The sequence below is a fragment of the Danio rerio genome, chromosome 19 (genome assembly GCF_052040795.2).
Source record: "Danio rerio strain M-AB ecotype USA chromosome 19, GRCz13ab, whole genome shotgun sequence".
Classification (NCBI taxonomy): Eukaryota; Metazoa; Chordata; class Actinopteri; order Cypriniformes; family Danionidae; genus Danio; species Danio rerio.
In genome coordinates, this window is record NC_141039.2 from 6833005 (window position 1) to 6859665 (window position 26661).

The following is a 26661-nucleotide window of genomic DNA, read 5'->3' on the forward strand; positions in this document are numbered from 1 at the left end:
ATTAAGAGACTGTAAATCCGGTGTACGCAGAATGACTGAAATTAAATGCACACTCATTTCATGCAATACTAAATTGTTAATTGGCTGAGTGGGCACCAAAACGGCCAGATATCGACCAATTAATCATCCGGGCTGATATATCATTCCATCTCTAACCGTAGAGAGAGAGAGAGAGATGGAAGAAAAAAATATGAGAAATTAGGTCAGAGGGAGAGATGCTTTTCAAGCAGCAAAGCAAAGGCGCACAGGAAATAATGGCCTGTGGCTGAGCAGCAGTGTAAATTTATCATCTCAAGAAAAAAAAAAACACACACACACTTTCTTTCATTCTCACCTCTTTTTCCCCACATATATGACTGACAGTGGATCCAGAAGCGGGACTTGAAGCGGGACCGATGACAGACACCACTCCCTTTGGCAGGATCTGACACACTGAGAGGGGTAAAGACATATTATTAGAAAGAGACAGATAAATAGAAGTAGAGATAGAGAGCGAGACAGTGACTGAACGAAAAAGGAACGGGGTAGAGAGACAGACATTACAGTGGGCTGTGAAAAAGCCAACATCTTGGACGGCGTCCAGCTCTGTGTCCTGTTCCTCGATGATATATCAAATTAGGAGTCAATGCAAAGCTCTTTTTGATTAATTACATCAATAAGCACAACACAGATTTATGCTCTGCCTACAGGAGATTGCTGCTCTAATTCTACATAAGAACGGGAGAGAGAGAGAGAGAGAGAGAGAGAGGGGGTGTATATTTAGATGAAAAGATTCTTTTGAACTGTGTTGCATTGAAATGTTGAGGGCACCATGCATGCGTGACATGGCCGTGTAATTCATTTCGCATCAAATGAAAACCTTTTATCCTGTTATTTTTATTGTGAATGTGTGACTCAGTCCAACGGTTGAAGGTAATCTGACTTAAAAATTGACTTCTTTCTTTACCCGTGCACGTAATGCTACAGAAAAAAAGAAGACAGAGTGTTTCATTAGGAGGAAATTACTGTCTGCACTGAAAATATGAATCGATAGTCAATGGGAATATCAAATAATGCAAGTTCTAGGCATTGATATAGACTGATATTGTAGGTAATTCAGGTTTAAAATATGTTGTGAATGGTTAATTTATTAACTTAATATAACATGATATAATAATACAATATAATATAATATAATATAATATAATATAATATAATATAATATAATATAATATAATATAATATAATATAATATAATATAATATAATATAATACAATAATTCATTCATTCATTTTGTCGTCGGCTTAGTCCCTTTATTAATCCAGGGTCGCCACAGCGGAATGAACCACCAACTTATCCAGCACATTTTTACGCAGCGGATGCCCTTCCAGCCGCGACCCATCTCTGGGAAACATCCACACACACATTCACACACACACTCATACACTATGGACAATTTAGCCTACCCAATTCACCTATACCACATATCTTTGGACTGTGGGGGAAACCGGAGCACTTGGAGGAAACCCACGCAAACTCCACACAGAAATGCCAACTGACCCAACCGAGGCTCGAACCAGCGACCTTCTTGCTGTGAGGCGACAACACTACCTACTGCGCCACTGCGTCGCCAATATAATATAATATAATATAATACATTCATTCATTCATTTTCTTGTCGGCTTAGTCCCTTTTATTAATCTGGGGTTGTCACAGCGGAATGAACCGCCAACTTATCCAGCTCATTTTTACGCAGCGGATGCCCTTTCAGCCGCAACCCATCTCTGGGAAACATCCACACACACACTCATTCACACACACACACACTCATACACTATGGACAGTTTAGCCTAGCTCTACGTTGCCTAATATAATATAATATAATATAATATAATATAATATAATATAATATAATATAATATAATATAATATAATATAATATAATATAATATAATATAATAATGTAATATAATATAATATAATATAATATAATATAATATAATATAATATAATATAACATAATATAATATAATATAACATAATATAATATAATAATGTAATGTAATATAATATAATATAATATAATATAATATAATATAATATAATATAATATAATATAACATAATATAATATAATATAATATAATATAATATAATATAATATAATATAATATAATATAATATAATAATGTAATATAATATAATATAATATAATATAATATAATATAATAATGTAATATAATATAATATAAAATGATATAAAATATAATGTAATATTAAATAAAATAATATATGGTGATATCAATGATATCACACAACTCCTGAAAATAGTCCACAGCTAGCTCCTTAGCTTTTCTGTCAGTCTTTGTATGGTTTTAGTACTCTGTAACTATAGAAGAGTCAAGCTTTAAATAGGAAAACTATCTAAACTCTTTTTTAAAATCGAGCAAAATGCCAATGGTCTAATCCGATTTAATGATGTATGCTAAGCTAAGCTAACCACATGTCAGCTGAATAGATTCAAAAACTCAACTGTTTAGAACTGTTTAAAAACTTAAATTAAAAAAAAAGTTTTTACCATTTTTGAAATCATTCAGTTGATCTCTGGTTAGCTTAGCTTAGCATAAATCATTGAATCAGATTAGACCATTAGCATTTTGTCAAAAAAAAGAGTTTTGATCATTTTCCTATTCAAAGTTTGAATATGTTTTCCCATTTAAAGTTGTAAAATGAGCCTATTTCCAAAATAAAAGTGAAGCGTCCCTTTAATATTCATTTAAATTAGTCATACGGCGGTTAGACTGTGAGTGGTGTATCAGTGCACGAGTAGTCATTTTGTTGGCCTCACTTGTGTCTGTAGTCTCATACTGAGAGTCTCTCTGCAGCTCAAAGATGTCGACCTCCACGCGGGCACGCGCCGGACCCTCCATCAAACTGTTGATGTTCTCTCGGGCCAGAGCCAATGCCAACCGCTCTCCACGTCCACATGCAGACTGATCATCTAAAATAGCAGCTGAAGGGGAAACAACAAGAAGAAAAAAAGACTCTCTGTTTTGTTTCTGCTCTGGGAATTAATTGAGTTTTCTGATGTTGATGATTGAAGCTCCATTTGTTATTGCAATAAGATGGAGCTGCTCATCATGACGGAGCACAAACAAGTTTGCAGCGAGTGTTGCACGTTGTGATGTTAACTGATTAGATTGTGCCATTGAGCAACATTTCGTCTGGAGGCTCGCCAGAGATTAATTGATGCTTTATTGTTTGCAGTAATCAAGACGAACATGCCAATGCTTGAAGCAGTCAGTCACGTGGCGCTGGGAAATAGCAGCCAAGCACAAGCCACTTTGAAAAGGCTCCAAATCCGATAATGCTCAGAAATTTTTACATGAACTGTGCTCTAAAGTCAGCTCCATCTATTTTTTTTTTTCATAAAATCAACAGAAATAGATGTGAAATGATGCCAGCATATCTGAGATTATCTCGTTACGCTCTCTGTTCAGTGTAATAGGTGTTTAGTTGGAAAAAAGATTAAGCCTGGAAAGAGGTTAGAGCTTCAGAACTTGCATTTAAACATTCAATACTAAACACGGGCTTTACATTAGTGCCTTCTGCCTTTAATTCGAGTAGTTATATGGAGACTGTAATTATTCCAATAATAAATTAATTCCAATTAAAATCTCAAGACTCAAGATTTACAGTTTAAGTCGATATTTTTCCCCAAAATATTTCCCAAATGATGTTTAACAGAGCAAGGAAACTTTCACAGTATTTCCTATAATATTTTTTCTTCTGGAGAAAATCATATTTGTTTTATTTCGGCTAGAATAAAAGCAGTTTTAATTTTTTTTAAAAACAATTTTAAAGGGCACATAGTTTACCCCTTTTTTATGATTCAATATTAATATTATGGTTCTTCAGAGTGTGCCAGCTTAGGTTCAGTTCAACACACAGTTAAGACGTTTTTATAATAATGTGTTCAAAAGTGTCATGTTGGGGGCGTTTACACAGTTTGCTGTTTTAGGGGCGTGATGCTTCACAGTTTGGGCTTCCCGCCCAACGTAACAAGGGGGCGGAGCCAAGAGCTCCCACGCTCTGTGTTTGCAACAGACAGGCTGACAGACAGAGAGAGAGAAGCTAAGCTAAGCTAGGATGAGCATTCAGCCGTACATGCCCGACCCGGACACAGGCCAAGCAGAGAGTACAAAATCATTTGTGTCTTTGTATAGTCTCGGTGTACAAGTGGCGAGCTTGTACACCGAGACTAATAACCACACACAATGAATTAACTTTGACTAAGGCACTGAATGTGCCATGATACGGCACACCAGACACACTTAGTGACGCGGCAGAAACATTGTGTCCCGAATCGTCGCGCCACGCATTCCAGAACTCTAAACTCAAGCCTCCACCAGGGCAAACACAACGGCGCCGTGGCCGCCGAGCCGCCTGACCCAAAGCTCCGCCACGTCCAACTCCTAAATGCACGGTACAAGCAATAATTCCGATTACATCGATAATGTGTAGAATATCGATCATGTGTTGAGCCCAATGAGCTTTTCATCAAAAATAGAGCACGGGTGTTCCTTTAGTGATATCGCTTTGACTCACATGCTGAAAATGGCGGACGTGCAACAAGAAACTGAGGATATGATCGTGACGTGAGGCTGTCAATCAATATTAGTGGGCGAGGGAACGCTCTCCTACGTAAAATTGCGGTCGGTCTGAAAACCGCTCCAATTGGTCCACGTTTTTATGTTGTTAAATTGAAAAAAAAGGACTGTGTGTGTTTATATCACCCCAATATGACGGTCTATACACTATACTTACACACCTGTTTGTCCAAAAAGCTTGAAAAGTAGATTTTTTACCATAGGTGCCCTTTAAGGTAAATATTATTAGCCCCCTTAAGCTATTTTTTTCGATTGTAAATAGAACAAACCATCATTATACAATAACTTTCCTAATTAACCTAGTTAAGCCTTTAAACTGCACTTTACTACTAGTACTAATATTAGTATCTACATAAATATTGAGTCAAATATTATTTACTGTCATCATGGCAAAGATAAAAGAAATCAGTTATTAGAAATGAGTTTTGAAAACTATTATGTTTAGAAATTGGGGAAAAAAATATGGGACATTCTACCAGAAACGAACAATTTCACTTATAAAAAAAACGTGACAGGGCCTGACTTAAGCTTGTCATCCTCAAAAAATCATACAAAACAAGCAAAAAAATCATGCAAATCAATGATAGAATGCCTTCTTAACCACTGTCAGCTTATTCTCCGTCAAATGATGTCTTCCGAGTCATAGCCTTAAACATGTATTGCACGCATTTTATGTTAAGTTTAATGAAAATGTGACTGACAGAAACACGGGGACAAATGTACATTTATTTTTATGATATATTTGCAGAATTTATTCATAATTTTATGCTTTTAATTAATGTCCCATATAGAGGGGGGCTTATAATTCTGACTTCAACCGTATATATCTGAGAGCTGTGGAACCATTGCTGTAAAGTTCTACACATGGTGACTTTTCGTAATGCGCATTTGAAAGCTTAAGTTGATAGTTACAATATCAAGATTCACAAGCTTGTTTTTTGGAGGATGTAAAGGAACATTTACTCAGATTGAACAGACTGTTCATTAGCAAAATAGTAACATCTGTAAAAATAGTAGCATGAGCAAATTGTCATGAATAAAATGAAAAAGCCCCCGAAATGAAGAAGGCATGAAAGTATGATTTTTTTTATTTATGTAGGCTAGAAAATAATATGTTTTGTAATATTTTAATCCTTTATATTTATATCCTATATATCCTTATTATATCATATATACAGTTGAAGTCAGAATTATTAGCCCCCTTTTGATTTTGATTTTATTTTTTTTAATATTTCCCAAATTATGTTTAACAGGGCAAGGAAATTTTCACAGTATGTCTGATAATATTTTTTCTTTTGGAGGAAGTCTGATTTGTTTTATTTCGGCTAGAATAAAAGCAGTTTTAAATTTTTTTAAAACCAATTTTGGGACAAAATTATTAGCCCCTTTAAGCTAATTTTTTTCGATAGTCTACAGAACAAACCATTGTTATACAATTACTTGCCTAATTACCCTAACCTGCCTAGTTAACCTAATTAACCTAGTTAAGCCTGTAAATGTCACTTTAAACTGTACAGAAGTGTCTTGAAAAATATCAAGTAAAAAATTATTTACTGTCATCATGGCAAAGATGAAATAAATCAGTAATTAGAAATAGGTTTCTAAAACTATTATGCTTAGAAATGTGCTGAAACAATCTTCCCTCCATTAAACAAAAATTTGGGAAAAAAATAAACAGGGGCGCTAATAAATCTGTATTTCTTTACTGTATTTTCTTAATATTTTAATTTTGTTTCATATATAAAGATATTTGCGTATTGCTCTACATCTTGTGTGTAAGCGAGGCGCACAACTAACGCGCTCTGCGCTGTACAATAGACCGGCTTTGTTCTGGTCAATTAAAAAATCTATAATAGTTTCTCAAAATAGCAACGTGCCAGCAATGCGCCTCAACATGCCTTCCTTTCTAGACCAGAACACCTATGGACGCACATATGAGCGCAAATGCATTTGCTATTTAAACAGCATGACGCAAAACGTCAAAACGAGTCTTGCGCCAAGCTGAAACTAGCAAACAACAATTGCGTCGCGCCTTGCGCCGCATTGCGCCGGGTGTATGACAGGGCCCAAAGTAATATTTCATTTTGCTTTAAACTGGTTTAAAGCACTGAGACATTTGTGGTTTGCATCAGAGCACTGGTATTTATAGTGGCACCAGTGGAAACCTCTAACAAAATAACAACAGTCACAACCATTTACAGTCTGAAGCCCTGCATAGATTCTGTGGAGTGAATGGGAAAAACTAAGACAGAATTTGATTTCTTGATGGGCAGAAAGTGAACTACAGTAGGTTGTATCTTAATGCAGCATACTATTATTTTTTACCCTGACATTAAGTATCTACTGTATGCAAGCATTTCCCAAAAGTGTCTGTGCCACATACTTGAATTCTACCTCAATTAATTATCTTGCTTTTTGAGGCGATTTTCTCAGCAGTGTTCTATTTACACCCGGAGGATGATAAGAGGGGGAAGATAGTCCAATAGTCTGTATACAGTAGAAGTCACATTTCTAAACATAATAGCTGATTTATTTTGCCTGTGTCATGATGACAGTACATATTTTACTCAATCATTTACAAGCCACTCAGAATAATGTGACATTTAAAGGCTTAACTATGTTAATTAGGCAGGTTAGGGTAATTAGGGAAATCATTGTATAACGATGGTTAGTTCTGTAGACAATAGAAAAACAAATATTCATTTAGGGGTCTAATAATTTTAACCTTAAAATGGCTTTTAAACAATTAATTGCTTTGTTAAACATCATTTTTGAAATATTTGAATATATATATATATATATGAAAAAAAAACTATAATTTTAACTTAAACTGTCTCTGTTTACCTAAACCAGTAAGCCTCTACTGAGTCTAAAAGCCCCCTACTGAGAAGAGATGATGTGAAGACGCATGTTTGTGTGTTGTCTAGCAGGTAATGCTTGTGATCTCTTACCCATCCTGACGGCTGAGAGAGCGGGCACCTGGCTGTGAGAGGACGGAGCCATGGTCAGCAGCAGGACGAGGAAGAGGAGGTGAATCGACAGCAGCAGCGCTGGCAGAGCCGGCATCTTCCACTGCTCCTCATGGAGAACGGTCGTCTGGCTGCCTGCACCGCCACCTACAGGACAGGTAACGAACAGAAATCAGAAGTCGGAAATCGCCGAAGCGATGGTCTACTCATTCATTCATTTTCCATCAGCTTAATCCTTATTATCAGAGGTCGGCACAGCAGAATGAACCACCAACTATTCTGGCATATGTTTTGGTTAGCACTGTCGCCTCACAGAAAGAAGGTAGCTGGTTGGAGTCAGTTGGCTTTTCTGTGTGGAGTTTACATGTTCTCCCCGTATGTGTGTATAACAGTGTTAATAATACTTTCATTTTGACTCTTTTTATTTATTTATTTTATTTAATTAATTGAAGTAGAAACTGAAAGCAATTTGTATTATTTTATCATTTGCAATCCTTTAACTGTTTACCATTATTAGTATTCTCTTCGTTAAACCAAAGTCTCATATGTTATGTTATATTGTTATATTTTATGGCTTATGAACTTCGCAATTTTGTTCCTATTGTTTATGGTTCATAGATATGTATATATCTATGTTTATGGTTAATTAGTGGTGTTTGGATAGCGGAACTAATTTTGGGGTGATGTTTGAGGGGGGAGCAACTTTAGCGGAACACTTCTGCACAATATTGATTAATGTAAGTATATCCTGCTTGACAACATTTACATAAGTGCAGATAACGATGGATTGTTGTAAATGAAGTTTGTTTGTTGAGTTTAAGCTTGATTTATTCAAAAAGTTCATGCTGCTAACTGTTTAGCATTATGCTCGGTTTTGCTCAGTGTGTGTGTGTTGGAGAGAGGGAAGTTGATGTCCAGTTGCTCCGCTGCTATTTATTAATTCTTTTCAGCTATGTAAATGAATTTTGCTTCTAAAGATAAATAGAAATGTTTACAGTTAATTGTAAATAAACATGTTTTTTTTTAATCAAATGTTTTATATATGTATATTTATTTTCCTCTTTGTCCTTTTATGTGTTTAATTTAGTATTGTATTTTGTAAAATAATTGAGTCTGACGTTCTGCAATGCTGACGAGCGCATGTTTCTCTGTTTCTCATTTATACACATTGTGTGTGTCCGAAACCGCATACTTCCATACTATACAGCACGCTAAAATCAGTATGCGAGCCGAGTAGTAGTCGAGATTCTGAAGTGTGCATTCCATGGACGCTGTGCTGTCCCATGATGCCCCGCAAGAGAATCCATGAATGGCACTGAAGCGACGCCACTGACACAGGTATGTCACGTGACCATGACAAAATGGCGAATGTAGTACGTCCAAATTCCATTCATACTTTTCACATTCATACTGTATAGAACATACTTTTCTAACAGCCGAGTAGTACTTTAAATTCAACAACTGAGTAGTAGGCGGTTTAGGACTCAGCCATTGCGTGTGTGTGTGTTGGAGAGAGAAGTTGATGTCCAGTTGCTCCACTGCTGTTTATTCTTTTTAGAATAAACAAGTTTCATCTCGGAAGTGGTTGTGGGTTTTGTAAAGTAGGAGTTCCAAACAGCTGGAAAGGCATCCACAGTGTAAAACATTTGGTGGATAAGATAGCGGTTCATTCTGTGTGGAGAAGCCTGAAAAATAAAGGGAGTAAGCCAAAGGAAAATGAATGAATGAATCCCTTTAATGGTCAACAAAACAACTATGGATGCACAATATACTGTAAAAAAAAAAATTTTGCCGTTGATAGCAGTGTAGGCAGTGCACAGACATGTAGGGTAACTGTGCTTTGAGCATCCCAAATTCAAATCCCGGCTCACAGAACTTTACCGATCCTGAACAAAACATCATCAAAAATTATATATATATATATATATATATATATATATATATATATATATATATATATGTGTGTGTGTGTGTGTGTGTGTGTGTGTGTGTATGTATGTATATATATATATATGTTTGTATGTATGTATGTGTGTGTATATAAATATATACACACATATATATATATATATATATATATATATATATATATATATATATATATATACATACATACATACATACATACATACATACATACATACATACATACATATATATATATATATATATATATATATATATATATATATATATATATATATATATATATATATATATATAGAGTGTAAAAATTATGGCCATGCTGATAAGTAGGTGCCAAACAACCAACACCATTTCTATCCAAAGTGACTACATTTAAGCCAAGTTTCCCTTTATTCATTATAAGCCATCAATCATTTGTAGCACTCTATCATTTAAAATGCTAAAGGGAATGACAGCATTGCGAATGTGCAATCTGACCTTGGGTGTTTTTAAATGTAACAAATGTGCAAATGAGAACGCACAGTGACACATCCAGTGTCTGTTGACATTTATCCTATAGGCACATAAGAAGACTGATATATTCTGAGAACGGCAACATACTAATTACTTTATTTTTGCAGTATCAACACTGTCCAAAGAACATTTACATTTAGTCATTCAGCAGATGCTTTTAAAGCAACTTACAACTGAGGAGGCATTCAGTGATTCAACAAGAAGAGGCAATACACACGAAGTGCTCATTATATAAAGGAACTGTAGGTGATCGGAGAATGAAGTGCTACAGTATAAGGAAGTAGGAATGTTTTATTTTAAAGAGAGAAAAGTGTTTCTACTGGTGGTTTGTCAAGCCCTCTTATATGTGTGAGACATTATTTATATATATACATAGAGTTGAAGTCAGAATTATTAGCCCCCCTGAATTATTAGACCGCTTGTTTATTTTTTCCCCAATTTCTGTTTAATGCAGAGAAGATTTGTTCAACACATTTCTAAACATAATAATTTTAATAACTCATTTCTAACAACTGATTTATTTTATCTTTGCCATGATGACAGTAAATAATATTTTACTAGATATTTTTCAAGACACGTCTATACCGCTTAAAGTGACATTTAAAGGCTTAACTAGGTTAATTAGGTTAATTAGGCAGGTTAGGGTAATTAGGCAAGTTATTGTATAACCATGGTTCTGTAGATTATCGAGAAAAAAATACAGCTTAAAGGGGCAAATAATTTTGTCCCTAAAATGGTCTTTAAAAAATTAATAGCAGCTTTTATTCTAGCCGAAATAAAACAAATAAGACTTTCTTCATAAGAAAAAACATTATCAGACACAGAGTGAAAATTTCCTTGCTCTGTTACACATAATTTGGAAAATATAAAAAAAAAAAAAATGGAAGGGAGCTAATAATTCTGACTTCAACTGTATATATATATATATATATATATATATATATATATATATATATATATATATATATATATATATATATATCAGACCCTCTAGTTTTTCACAATTCTGCAATAGCTGAATCCACCGCAAAATAAAAAAAAATCCTGCAAAATACTTAATTAAACGCAAAATATTTGCAAAAAATGAATATAACCTCATAAAACATCAAATTCCAAAGCATAGAATCAAATCATATTTATTTCAGTTTGCAATAATTGTTTTAGGTGACTTATAATTGTTGCATACGCAGCGCACGTGATGTATTTGAGTGTCTTTTGAAAAATTCCGTCTCACCTGCGCCCACACAATCCTATTACATGGGATGGAGGGCACAGGGGAGTTTTCAGCTTGTACAGTAAGCAGATTAGGATTAAGCGCAAGTGATTTACATATAAAGTCAAAGCAAAGACATCCTGTGGTTTCGATTGCAATTTAGAGTGCATAAGAAAATTGGAGCAAACATCTAACAAATGGAACAGTGGAACAGGAAGATGGAGACTGGTTCACGTGACCAAATTGAAGGACATTATTTGTGCTTTACATATATGGCTGGTAATATAAAGTGTCAAATGGATCAATGATGTCGTTTAACTCTTTCCCTGCAGTTAACAAGAGAATTCACTTCCCTGCCATTGACGAGTTTTACGGCAATCCGTGTTTTAGGTGTATTACGGTAGGGGAAGCCCTGACGTATGTCCTGAGTGAGATGCATCATGTCAGATGCTCCAGGGAGCGAAATCTATGAAATCTAAGTGAGAGAAAGTAAGATCATGGATAAAAATAAAAGTTATACAACCATCCTTTGGCTTAATCCCAACCATTTTACATCTTGACTTGACAAAAGACCAAAATAAAGAAGCTTTATTTGTGATTTGTCTGTCTGTCTGTCAGTCTGCACACCTAACATAGGAGGCTACCTAATATGGTAAATAATATATATATATATATATACTTGCTGGATAAACTATATATATATATATATATATATATATATATATATATATATATATATATATATAGTTTATCCAGCAAGTTTTTACACAGCGGATGCCCTTCCAGCCGCAACCCATCTCTGGGAAACATCCACACACACATTCACACACTCATACACTTTACTCATACAGTTTAGCCTACACAATTCACCTGTACCGCATGTCTTTTGACTGCGGGGGAAACCGGAGCACCTGGAGGAAATCGACACGAAAACAGGGTGAACAAGCAAAGTCCGCACAGAAACGCCAACTGAGCCGAGGCTCGAACCAGTGACCTTCTTGCGGCGACAGCACTACCTACTGCGCCACTGCTTCACCCTATATATATATATATATATATATATATATATATATTAGCGCCCTATATATATATCAAAATTATTAGCTCCTTTAAGCTAATTTGTTTATATATATATATATATATATATATATATATATATATTTTTTTTTTTTTTTTTGATTCTAACATGTTTTTTAAAAATTCAAAACTGCTTTTATTTTATCTGAAATGAAACAAATAAGATTTTCTCTAGAAGAAAAAAATATCAGACATACTGTGAAAAAATCCTTGCTCTGTTAAACCGGGTGAAACCCACGTGAGCACGGGTAGAATGTAAACTTCTTACAGAAACGTTGGTTGGCTTGGTAAGGACTAGAACCAGTGACGTTCTTGCTGTGAGGCAACATTGTTAACCAGAAATCTAACCTACTCTATCTAGGAAGAGTAAGGGTGGAAGGGGGATTTTTTTAAACGAAGATGGCTGTTATATGGAACTTAGGGTATTTATAGTGGCTTAGGAACCATCTGATTGGTGAATCATAAATTGAATAATGTGGGACCGGCTGCAAGCAATCATAAGTACCTGATCCTCTGGATATTAGTTTATGAATAAACTTCACGTTAAAATCAACATTCATCATCACTCAGAAATAATTCCAAAAAAAGTTACAGGTAAACACGTGACTTGACAAAGTGCACCACTAAACAAATGTTATCAAAACTTTTTGTCTTGTTACTTCAAGATATCAAGATCAATTTTATTTGTCACTGGCTGAATGTTTTCAGTTCACTGCGATTTCAGATGCAAAAACCCAAACATTTCTGCACCAATTATTTCTCTCCAGTCTACCATTTCTAAATGCAGCTTCTATATTCAAAGGCCTGCATCTGCGGCTGTGTTGATATTCAGTACGGCAGCTTGTGTGAAATTGCATAATTAAAAATTGGAACTCAGGCCAATAAAAAAGATGGTGGTCACTGATGTGATCTGTAAAGATTACCAGGCTGTGAGTGTTCATCAGTCTTGGGATGTGTTAAACACGGTATATATTGTTATAGAGAGCGAAAGCAGAGCTCCATTGATTAGCCGAGCCTGATGGCAATTACATTGACTGTTAAACTCAATGCTGGCATACGGGAAAGCTAACAGTTAAATAACTGAAAGAGCCAAGCTTCAATTTCTGCCCATTCAGCATGCTGTCGCATTCATGTGCTGTTTACTTCTGTGTGTGTGTGTGTGTGTGTGTGTGTGTGTGTGTATGCGCGTGTGTGTCCCTTCCCGTCTCCCTCTCAGTAGCTTTATGGAAATTAACAATGGTTTTGTTGCAGTAACCATATTTAAACTGTGCTTTTTGTAGTAAAACCGTAGTAACCATAAAATGAACTATACTTTTACTATGGCATTTGATGTAAAACCATGGTAACTATAAAATGCATCATGATTTTACTACAGTATTTGAAATAAAACCATAGTAACTAAAAAATGAAACAATTTTACTATAGTATTTCAAGTAAAACCATGGTAACTACAAAATGTAAGTTTTAATATAGTATTTGAAGTAAAATCATAGTAACTACAAAATGTAACAGTTTAACTATAGTATTTAAAGTGAAATCATAGTAACTACAAAATGTAACAGTTTTAATATAGTGTTTGAAGTAAAACCATAGTAACTACAAAATGTGACAGTTTTACTATGGCATTTAAAGTAAAACCATAGTATCTACAAAACAAAACATTGTTTACTATGGCATTTGAAGTAAAACCATAGTAACTACAAAATGTAACCATTTTACTATAGTATTTAAAGTAAAACCATAGTAACTACAAAAAAATTAGTTTTACTATTGTATTTAAAGCAAAAACAGTAACTACAACATGAAGCACAGTTTTACTATGGCATTTAAAGTAAGATCTTAGTAATTACAAAATAAAACAGTTTTACTATAGTATTTGAAGTAAAAACATAACTACAAAATGTAACAACTTTACTATGGCATTTGAAGTAAAACCATAGTAACGACAAAATGTAACAGTTTTTCTATAGTTTTTTTTTTTTTAATAAAACCATAGTAACTACAAAACAAAGCATTGTTTTACTATGGTATTTGAAGTAAAATTCTAGTAACTACAAAATGTAACAGTTTTACTAAAGTATTTAAAGTGAAATCATAGTAACTACAAAATGTAACAGTTTTACTATAGTATTTAAAGTGAAATCATAGTAACTACAAAATGTAACAGTTTTAATATAGTGTTTGAAGTAAAACCATAGTAACTACAAAATGTGACAGTTTTACTATAGCATTTAAAGTAAAACCATAGTATCTACAAAACAAAACATTGTTTACTATGGCATTTGAAGTAAAACCATAGTAACTACAAAATGTAACCATTTTACTATAGTATTTAAAGTAAAACCATAGTAACTACAAAAAAGTTAGTTTTACTATAGTATTTAAAGTAAAAACAGTGACTACAACATGAAGCACAGTTTTAATATGGCATTTGAAGTAAGATCTTAGTAATTACAAAATAAAACAGTTTCACTATAGTATTTGAAGTAAAACCCTAGTAACTACAAAACAAAGCATTGTTTTACTATGGCATTTGAAGTAAAACTATAGTAACAACAAAATGTAACAGTTTTACTATAGTATTTAAAGTAAAACCATAGTAACTACAAAACAAAGCATTGTTTTACTATGGTATTTGAAGTAAAATTCTAGTAATTACAAAACAAAGCATTGTTTTACTATGGCATTTGAAGTAAAACCATAGTAACTACAAAATGTAACAGTTTTACTATAGTATTTAAAGTAAAACCATAGTAACTACAAAACAAAGCATTGTTTTACTATGGTATTCGAAGTAAAGCTATAGTAACTACAAAATAAAGCATAGTTTACTATGGCATTTGAAGTAGAACTATAGTAGCTACAGTACGTAATGAAATAGTTTTACTATAGTATTCGAAGTAAAGCTATAGTAACTATAAAATGAACCATAGTTTTAATAAGTATGACCATAGTAATAACTACAAAATGAAGCATAGTTTTATTATGGATGTAAAGGTTTTGATTAAAATCTGTGTAATAAAATGTAATTTGTTTGTTTTTTGTTGACATTATTGCACGACTTTTGTTAAATGTAATGTATGGTTCTGCATTTCCTACAATTATGATTACTATAGCTTTACTGCAGTATTAATGCTACAGTATTACTATACGAAAGGCAAACTACAGTATTACTATAGTAAAACCATGGTAAATTATCATAACAATCTCTCCCTCAGTTTACTTTCATCTTCCTCTTCCTGCTATTTCTGCTTTCTCTCGCATGCCATCTCATCCTGGTTCTCTTTCTTCTGTCCTCTACTCCCTTTTTGGTCCGCTCGCTTCATTTTGGTTCCATTCAGGCTTCAATTTGAATGCATTCAAAGGGCCTTATTGGCAGGAAAGATAAACATTTACTTGACGGAGCCGGGAAGGCCAATACAAATCAAGCTGTTGACAAACTCAAACACAGGCAGTCCAGGATTGACGGCGGCTTTAGGGATGAGGCTCTTGATCTTTAGCTTGACTTGTGTCTGTTTTGTGTGCCGCATGCATACAGTACACACACACACACATACACAACAAACCGGAGTCTATTCAGCTCTATTATGCTGCATTCGTCAAGCATTCAATCTTTCTGGCTTCTCCTTTTTGTCTCCCCAAGTCATTTCTGAGTCTGTTTCTTCTGGCTGCATTCAATTCTCTCGCCTTCTCTTTTATTCTGTTGTGGGTTTTCTTGGGGTGAATTGTTTTATACATCGCAGCATGTGGCGTGTGCCGAGGTTGCGCTACAAATAATCATTATACGTCACTTTTTTTTGACGGACTGGGTTGTAACTGGGTCTATTTTTGTACATTTTTGATTTCCCTGGTAATTCATTTATTGTTCTGTTTTGTATGCATTTCCCACACAGGCACCTCTTCTGAGATTGGTTTATCTGTGAGTAGCATATGTGAAGTAGCCCATCACGCATGGTGTGTTATTCATGTGCTAGCAGCATATTTCAGTCCTGTTTTGGTCAATGGTGACCTGAACATTTCTTATTTAAAAGGTTTGCGCTCATTTCCATGCTTGTGGAAGTGGAAAAACATTACTCCCTGCCAGAAAACCTTTACAAAGCCAGCCATAATAAAATTAAATCAAAATGTTTTATTTTTGCTAGCGCACATTAGATATGTTTCCATCCAAACCTGGAATATTGTTTCCATCTAGTGGCTCAAACAGAAAAAAATAGTCACTTCCTGATAAACTGGCGCCAGATATTAAAAAGAAAATCATTTTGTTATCACATGATCTGATGAAACAAAATCACACTTTTTCAACTCGGCCTCATTCTGTATACGTATCCCTGTATACATTTCTGGAGAGCACCAAATACATCCCGGGAGCTACGTTTTTGTTTTTACGAATCCACCAGAGGCCGCTGTGTATGCTTTTTGAGATCTCAAAAGTGCCTTTCACGCCTGCTGTTCTCATGTCAATTCACCAGAGGCCGCTGTTGATTGACTGACTTACTGACCGATCGACTGACCCACCCTCCTCCTTCCCTAAACGCAACCAATAGTGTTTTCAAAAGCACCGTTTGACCAGGGCCCACTCCCTAAACCAAACCGACAGTATCTTCAAAAGCAATCGAGAAAAAGAAAAGCCCTCAGTTTTACTATGGTATATGAATTAAAACCATAGTTACTAAAAAATAAAACAGTTTTACTATAGTATTTGAAGTAAAACCATAGTAACAACAAAATTAAGTAGTTTCTTTATGTAAAACCATGGTAACTATAAAATGTAACAGTTTTACTATAGTATTTGCAGTAAAACTATGACTGACTGACCAATAGTGTTTTCAAAAGCACCGTTTGACCAGCGTCCATCCCCTTACCTACACCAAACCGACAGTATCTTCAAAAGCAATCCAGAAAAAGAAAAGCCCTCCGTTTTACTATGGTATATGAAGTAAAACCACAGTAACTACAAAATTAAGCAGTTTCTTTATGTAAAACCATGGTAAATACAAAATGTAACATTTTTACTATAGTATTGGCAGTAAAACTATGACTGACTGATTGACCAATAGTGTTTTCAAAAGCACCGTTTGACCAGCGTCCAACCCCTTACCTAAACCAAACCGACAGTATCTTCAAAAGCAATCCAGAAAAAGAAAAGCCCTGAGTTTTACTATGGTATTTGAAGTAAAACCTAGTAACTAAAAAATAAAACAGTTTTACTATAGTATATGAAGTAAAACCATAGTAACTACAAAATGAAGCAGTTTCTTTTTGTAAAACCATGGTGACTACAAAATGTAATAGTTTTACTATAGTATTTGCAGTAAAACTATGACTGACTGACCAATACTGTTTTCAAAAACACCGTTTGACCAGCGCCCACCCCTTTACCAAAACCAAACCGACAGTATCTTCAAAAGCAATCCAGAAAAAGAAAAGCCCTCCGTTTTACTATGGTATTTGAAGTAAAACCATAGTAACTACAAAAAAAGCATTGTTTTACTATGGCATTTGAAGTAAAAGCAAAGTAATTACAAAATGAAACAGTTTTACTATGGTATTTGAAGTAAAACCACAGTAACAAAAATTGAAACAGTTTTACTACGGTATTTGAAGTAAAACCATAGTAACTACAAAATTAATCATTTTTTTTTTTAAGAAAACCATAGTAACTACAAAATGTAAGTATTACTATAGTATTTGCAGTAAAACTATGACTGACTGATTGACCAATACTGTTTTCAAAAACACTGTTTGAGCGCCCACCCCCTTACCACCCCTTTCTCTGATGATGTCAGTTTGACTGACTTGACAGCCGCAATATTTTTGGCCTTACCGTTAGTTTGCTAAAAGGGCATGATGTGCAAATAGAAAGCCCTTCCCCCTACTCAATGTTTCAGTCAGAGGCAAAACAAAATACTGAAATTCTCCTCGTGTTCTGTAAGCTATAGAGCGTCCTACAATTATTATGTGAATCAATGTTTCAAGTGCAGAAAAACAACAGACCAGATACCTTAATATTTTATCCGTCCAAATAACCGTTCTGAATCATCCATCAAAGTTTTAAAGATTTGATTTTCCATTTCCAGTTAACAACACAGACTCTGTAAGTCACTGAGAATCCCGCAAATTTGTTTTCAAGTGCTAATAAATGGCAATATACACTTTCGCAATAGGTGCTGAATATTTTATCACCTCATACCCACAGTATCTAGTGTATAGCTGATATTATAGCACAGGGGAAAAACACACACACCTCAATCGCCCTTTGATGTGTGGTTGAGAATGTATGCCTGTGTTTGTGAAGGGCAGTGAATAAAAACAGGCATTATGTTTTAAAAGTGGCATGTTTGTGCTGCTTTCAAACCGAAATGGTCAAAGAGAAAGCTTTTAATAGCTTAAGTGGGTGATGCAACACATGGACAGAGTGGAGTGAGCATCAGCCAAGTTAAGCGAAATCAAGGCCTATGTTTGGAAGGGAATAATTGCATTCCAATTGAATCCCTTTTTTCCTAGGCAGAATATGTTATTGCTAAACATTTTTAAAAATGTACATTGTAGCACATTTTTTCATGAGACCTCATTTTGTTGGATGTCCATAGCTGTTTCCATCCAAAAATGCAAATTATCTTTATGCGCAAAACTGGAATATCGCAAATATACACGCGAATAAAGCAGCCAACGAGTCAAAGTGAACAAAATCAAAACTTCCTGATTAACTGGCGCCAAATATTAACAGTAAAAACGGATTGGTAGGAGAAGCTGCGTCAGTCTTTTCTTCATTTACAGTGCATCTGGAAAGTATTCATAGCGCTTCACTTTTTCCACATTTGTTTATGTTACAGCCTTATTCCATAATGGATTAAATTAATTTATTTCCTCAAAATTCTACACAGAATACCCCATAATGAGTGTAAAAAAAGATTTTTGAAATTGTTGCAAATTTATTAAAAATAAAACCCCCGAAAAATCACATGTACATCAGTATAAACAGTTGAAGTCAGAATTATTAGCCCCCCTTAGATTTTTTTTTTCTCTTTTAAATATTTCCCAAAAGATGTTTAACAGAGCAAGGAAATTTTCACAGTATGTCTTATAATATTTTTTCTTCTGGAGAAAGTCGTATTTATTTTATTTTGGCAAGAATAAAAGGAGTTTTACATTTTTTAAAACTCATTTTAAGGTAAAAAATTATTAGCCTTTTAAGCTAGATTTGTTTAGATACAAAACAGAAAATTGTGGGGGAAAAAAATAAACAGATGGGCTAGTAATTCTGACTTCAACTGTATATGTATGTTTCCCATATATGTATGTTGGGTTGCAGCTGGAAGGGCATCCGCTGCGCAAAAACATGCTATATATATATATACACTCCAAAACTGTAGAAGCATCAAATGAAAAAAGTAAGTTTCACTTACTGTAATAAATGTTTTTTTTTTTTTACTGAACAAATCTAAAGCACCTCTACAGGTTACTTTTTCCTTTTTTAATGAGCACAGTGTAAATGTTCAAGAATAGTAGTATAACCATGAATATAGGTTTGAGTTGGCAGTATTTACATTTACTAATTTAACACTTAAAGTCTTTTCAGAACCAGCTGCTTTGTCTTTAAATTCAAAGTTGATATCAATAAAAGGTTAATACACTGGAGTGGTACTTATAATTTTAGTTAAGTATAGTATTTGTTTTCCCCACAACATCTGTTCAATATAAATATCTTGTTCTTTTTTATTCCTTTTTCATGTCTTCTTTATCAGACACCCCTCTGTTTACTTTCATTTCACTAAAATCTTAGCATAAAGACCAAATCAGTGTAATAAAGATGGAAAAATAATTACGTATTAGCTGTTTTTAACATTAATAATGCTCATATCAAAACTTTTTTTTGTTTGCTTTTTTAGACATGCCTCTGTTTACTTTTATTTTACAAAGTTTTCAGCTTTAGTAGCTATAGTAGCCTTGTAGTAGTTTACTTCTCTGTATTAACAAGGTTTTTCATCATTGATAATGCTATTATCAAAATCTAGCCCTACTAAAAAAATCTATCCTAAACCAGCCTAAGCTGGTTAGCTGGTTTTAGCTGGTTGACCAGCCTAGTTTTAGAGGAGTTTTGGCCATTTCCAGGCCGGTTTCCAGCCTTTTCTAGCCTGGTCTTAGCTGGTCAAGTTGGGAGATGACCAGCTAAAACCAGCCTGGCCAGCCTATCCAGGCTGGGAGCCAAAACCACTTATGTCCAGCTCAAACCAGGCTGGAAATAGCTGGGAAACAGACTGGAAATGGCCAAAACCCCTCTAAAACCAGACTGGTCAACCAGCTAAAACCAGCCTAGGCTGGTTTTTCAGCAGAGATTTGTGTCTTTTTGATCAGACATCTCTCTGGTTACTTTTATTTCTCTAAAATCTTAGCAGCTTAGCTTTTTTTCCCTGCTGAAAAATCCAGCTTAAACCAGCCTAGGCTGATTGGCTGGTGTTAGCTGGTCGACCAGGCTGGTTTTAGAGGGGTTTTGTCAACTTCCAGCCTGGTCTTAAGAAAAAATGACCAGCCAAATCCAGCTAAAACCAGCTTGACCAGCCTGGTTTAAGCTGGATATAGCTGGTTTTGGCTGGAGTCCCAGCTTGGCTAGGCTGGTCAAGCTGGTTTTAGCTGGTCATCTCCCAGCCTGACCAGCTAAGACCAGGCTGGAAATGACTGGAAACCAGCCTGGAAGTGGCCAAAACCTCTCTAAAATCAGCCTGGTTGACCAGCTAAAACCAGCCAACCAGCCAAGGCTGGTTGAAGCTGGATTTTTCAGCAGGGTTAGTAGCTTTAGTCTTTAGTAGCTATTATAGTAGCTAGCTTTCTGTGTCTTATCAGACATCCCTCTGTTAACTCCCCTTTCACTAAAATCTTAGCATAAAGATCAGTGTATTAAAAATGTAAAATAATAATAATGTGGTAGCTTTGCTGTTTTCAACATTGATAATGCTAATATCAAAAAAATATTTAGGCCACGTCTTCTTGATCAGACATCCCTGTGGTTACTTTCATCTCACTAAAATCTTACTTTTAGTAGCTATAGACTTAGCTTTAGTAGCTTAGCCAATTTTCAACTTTAATAATGCTATCTAAATCTTTGTTCTATTTATCAGGCATCCTTCTGTTTTTTTCCTTTTCACAAAAATCTTAGCATGAAGACCAAATCCGTGTATTAAAATGTAAAACAATGAAATTATATTAGCCGTTTTTTTTACATTGATAATGCTAATTCAAAATGTCTTCTTTATCAGACATCCTTCTGTTTACTTTCTGTTTACTAAAATCTTAGCTTTAGTAGATAAAGTAGCTTTAGTAGCTGTAGTACCTTAGCCGTTTTCAACATTGATAATGCTAATATCAAAATCTTTGTCTCATTTAACCGATATCCCTCTGTTTACTTTCTGGTCATTAAAATCTTAGCATGAAGACCAAATCAGTGTATCAAAGATGTGAAATAATCATAATCATGTAGTAGCTTAGTCGTCTTCAACACTGATAATGCCAATATGAAAATAGATTTATTCTTGATCATCCCTCTGTTAACTTTCATTTCACTAAAATCTTAGCTTTAGCAGCTATAGTAGCTTATAGCAGCTAGCTTTAGTAGCTAAGTAGCTTTAGTAGCTTAGCTGTTTTACAACATTGATAATGCTAATTTCAAAATCTCTGTCTTCTTTATCAGACATCCCTCATGGCTTCTTCCTTCTCACTAAAATCTTAGCATGAAGACCAAATCAGTGTTTTAAAAATGTAAAACAATAACAATATGGTAGCTTAGCCATTTTTAACATTGATAATGCTAATATCAAAATATATTTATGTCTTCTTTTTCCAAACATCCCTCTGTTTACTTTCGTTTCACTCAATCTTAGCATCCCTGCTGAAAAATCCAGCTTAAACCAGCCTAGGCTGGTTGGCTGGTTTTAGCTGGTTGACCAGCCTGGTTTGGGGTTTAAGCTGGACATAGCTGGTTTTGGCTGGGCTTCCAGCATGGCTAGGCTGGTCAAGCTGGTTTTAGCTGGTCATCTCCCAGCCTGACCAGCTAAGACCAGGCTGGAAATGGCCAAAACCCCTCTAAAACCAGCCGGGTCGACCAGCTAAAACCAGCCAACCAGCCGAGGCTGGTTTAAGCTGTTTTTTCAGTAGGTATGGAGATCAAATTAGTGTTAAAAATGTAAAATATCAATTATTTAGTAGCTTAGCCATTTTATTAACATTGATAATGCTAATTCCAAAATCTTCTGTGCACATGCAGCCTTATTCACTTAAAGGGCCAATGCATTATATAGAACATAACACAAGCCTTTTGGTCCATATCATCCACCCTCTGTTCAGACGACACACATCTAAACATCTCAAGCTGTTCATCTAGCTAATGTTTAATGTTTATTATGCTGCAGTGTGCTGTAATACACCATTACACACACACGCACACCTCACCCATCACAAAAAGAGCAAAATATATCCTCCGTCTGTGGCTAAATGAGCGGATTATCCCTTCATTACAGCACAGATGCCATTCCAGCGCTGCCTCTGAGGCAAACAAACCTTTTTATTTGCCTCAACCTCACAGGATGAGCCGCGCTAATGTCCCAAACACAGACAGATGCATTGCAGTCGGAGTGACAGGCGTATTAGGAACACTGTTTTAACATATATCTTTTCTTCTTCATCATCTATCAGCCCGTGGAGAAGGATCAGAGCCAGTTGGCTTTGGAGTGGATGTACCAAAGTAAATCCGAATCAAACCGCAGGACAGCGCTTTTTTTTGCGGCGTAATGTGAGAATTAAGATATTGGATTTGACAGCATGGGAGCAGCGTCTGCCTGGAATATTTTCAGTGGTCTCGTCTTTGTCAGTATCTGACCATTTTTGTACATTCATTCGAGTCTCTTGGTGCTTGTGCTCCCAAAAGCCCTAAAAGCATGGTCTTAAGTGCTATCTTCGGCTTCGATCAAAAGCTCCGCAAGGTCAGAGTCCTTCATTCGTCTTAATTTTCAACGAAGCATCTTGGCACTAAAAAAGACTTTTCAGTAGCTTGCGAATAGGAGACGGGAAAGCTTATGCTTTATCATGCGGCTACACTCAAAACATTATTTTTGCAGCTTGCTCAAACTACTTATTTCAAATCCTGTGAATCAACACAATCCTTCAGGGATTTTGGGACAACTTAGTTTTATTATGTTCAATCTACTTAGTGAAGTTTATTTATAAGTAAATTTCAAGAGGATCATGTGCTTATGATTGCATACCTGTCAATCCTCCCGTTTTTCCCGGGATTCTCAACTATTTTAGTGTTCTATCCCGCTATCATCCCGTAAAGGTATTTTCCCGTATTTCTTCCGTATTTTCAGTCTTTCTCTAAACAGCCAAGCCTCCCTATACGCAACCCATACCGCCGAACCACCAGGGGTCGCCCCATGCTCTAAAACGTGAGTGTTCTGTGCTTTAGCTTTGTTTAGGAATGAAAACACTTATAAACAGGGCTTTACATTAACACCCGCCAACCCGCCAAATGCGGCTAGATTTCAGCTTTGGCGGATAAGACAGCCGCTCCCACTAGCCACTTTGGCAGGTTGGAAATAATTTTTACATTGTAGTTTTCTGAAAGCAGGGTCCGTCTTGACAATAAGGATGGCCCAATATGTGTGCAAATGTGATCTTAGAATTGAGAAACAGCACGACTGAAAACAACTGTGTTCGCGCGAGACAAAGCAGGTGAATACCGTATGAGAGGATGATTACTCGCGCGCACAGGTGATGTGATGCACGTGACTTTAAAGCGCGCACGCTCCCGTTTACTTGCGCTTTTTTCCGTTCACTTGCGTTCGGTTCTCTTTGAAAAAGACTAGACAAAAAATGATGCTCTTGTACCCACAGTCCTGCTGCTTTTAAGAGCTCAAGTCTGAAAAATATATAGGCCTATATTTGTAAGCAACAGCAGCAATCACTGCTTTCGTTTGAATTATTTTCAGGCACGTGATCATCCTTTCACTATCTATCGTGGTATTTTACCTGCTTTATTTTGCTTACAGTTATTTTTGTTAATATAGTTTAATTATCATCCTTTAAAATAACATTTCTTTAATATGAGATTAACCAACCATCTGTGTGTAGTAACTGCTGATCTGGGACAACACAACATCTAAATCAAGTCATTTTAGCATATCAAAGTCACATTTATTTATATAAAATATATTTTCCAAACAACAAAATTGTGGCTAGTGAAAATGGCAAGTGGCTAGTAATGTTGGAAATCTACTAGCCACAGTGGCTGGTGATCAAAAAAGTTAATGTAAAGCTAAAAACGGCGCGATTCCATTTCCTTTTGATTACAGGTGCCGTCACCCATCCTATACAATCCTCAAAACAGTCATATAATGGTGCATGACTCAGCTGACGTGCTTCATAGTGATAAACAGATGCTGTTTCCCAAACGGATTCTGTACACGCGATTTGAAGCGGATCAAAAAAATGGCTTTTGGGTGCATGTTTAAACAGACATACACACATAATTAATAATAATAACATATAAGGATGTCGATCTTGGTGGGGGTTTTTTTCCAAACACAACTAATTTTGTCTTAAATGAGCATAAAATGTAAGGAAAGCAGTCAAATGCTTTTATTATAACGTTAGATGTGTGCATTTTTCCCTTATTATGGTGGGCAAATCCCTTATTTTCACATCCCAATGTTGACAGGTATGTGATTGTTTACAGCTGTCCCAACTTTAGCTAATGACTAATTATCCAATCAGACTATCCTTAAGTCACTTTAAATACCCAGACTTTTTTTGTCTCAATATTTTCGTCTTGAACAACTTAGATTGATGGAAATACTCTCTAACAGAGGCTACATGTGCTGGTGAAGATAACAGACACAGATGAGAGGTTTGCACTGACTGTGGGCTATGTTGCGTGTTGTTTTTGATCTTAAATCAAGACTAATGTATGCAGTAAGCTGTATGTATAGTTTAACTGCCATTAGTAACATTTATAAACCAGTATCTATATGTTTAAAGCATCTGTTTTGTGAGAAGTGCTTCTCATATGATATGTGAACGACCTGTACAGCTTTACTTGACGTTTCCTTGATTGAGAATGACGTCCACTGAAACTTTCTGTCGTACATACAGAAATACCGACCATAACTGAACATGGAGAATGGTCTCCCAGTGGCGTTTTCCAAAAATAAACAATGAACAGACTTGGGCCTATTGGTATGTGTGCACCGCCACAGCAGAATGAACCACCAACTATTCCGGCATATGCTTTGAGCAGCGAATGCCCTTCCAGCCACTGCCAAGCACCTATACATACTCCTAATTCACACACACTGACACTCATACATTCATCTATTAATCTTCCTTTGGATTAGTCCAGGGGTGTCCAAACTCGGTCCTGGAGGACGTTGTCCTGCAGATTTTAGCTCCAACTTGCCTCAACACACCTGCATGGATGTTTCTAGAAAGCCTAATAAGAGCTTGATTAGCTAGCCCAGGTGTGTCTGATTGGGGTTGGAACTTTGCAGGACACCGACCCTCCAGGACCGATTGTGGACACCCCTGGCTTAGTCCCTTATTTATCAGGGGTTGTCACAGCGGAATGAATCACCAACTATTACAGCATATATTTACGCAGCGGATGCCCTTCCAGCCTCAACCCAGTACTGGGAAACACCAATACATTCTCACATTCACACACACACTGATACACTATGGCCAATTTTAGTTCATCCAATTTATCTGTATTACATGTTGTTTGAACTTTGGGGGAAACCAAAGCCCCCGGATGGAACCCACGTGAGCACTGGGAGAACATGCAAACAGAAATTGGCCCAGTCTGGACTCAAACCAGCCACCTTCTGTCAGGGCCAGAGTGGGACTCTTTTTCAGCCCTTGAGTTTCAAGCCTTAGACCGGCCCACCTCAGTTCACCACTGACTATATTAAAATAAGGTCATTACCAATTCAGTTTCTAATTACACTATCACGTCTTTTTTTTGAGAAAACAGCTGTTTTAGAACTTCAAATGTTCAGCAACCCTTACAGTATTATATGTCTTAACAATAAAAATGAAAAAAAAAAAATGTTACTCAGGAGAGGACCGAAGATAGGCCGGGATAGCAGCGTCATAACCTAACGTGCTAACCACTGTATCTCAACAGCTGTACATTAACAGGTAAATTATCTACTTATATCATCATTAGCCTGCAGGCTGCACTGCGGTAAAATGATGAATAAGAAGACTGTGGTCAAGTAAAAAAATTAATTATTTTTAAAAAAGTGTGACTGCTGAGAGCAACAGATTC

The 26661-nt window shown here is 35.6% G+C and overlaps 1 protein-coding gene and 1 long non-coding RNA gene across 7 annotated transcripts in view; one reads left to right on the forward strand and one right to left on the reverse strand.

The window, feature by feature from the left end:
• Positions 1 to 26661, reverse strand: part of si:ch211-264f5.8 — a 198348-nt gene that overhangs the window by 79058 nt on the left and 92629 nt on the right. For all 6 annotated transcript variants that reach the window (XM_087295325.1, XM_087295323.1, XM_087295324.1 and 3 more), the window contains exons 4-6: positions 7601 to 7765; positions 2828 to 2992; positions 335 to 432 (exon numbers count right to left, since the gene is read on the reverse strand). In XM_087295325.1, the coding sequence (XP_087151451.1) occupies positions 335 to 432; positions 2828 to 2992; positions 7601 to 7715 (378 nt within the window). In that variant the 5' untranslated portion in view covers positions 7716 to 7765. The remainder of the gene's footprint in view (positions 1 to 334; positions 433 to 2827; positions 2993 to 7600; positions 7766 to 26661) is intronic.
• LOC147832446 (uncharacterized) lies at positions 12452 to 17509 on the forward strand. The gene is made up of 4 exons (XR_015516432.1): positions 12452 to 13889; positions 14396 to 14844; positions 14948 to 17167; positions 17405 to 17509. It is a non-coding gene; the product is annotated as an uncharacterized LOC147832446 (long non-coding RNA).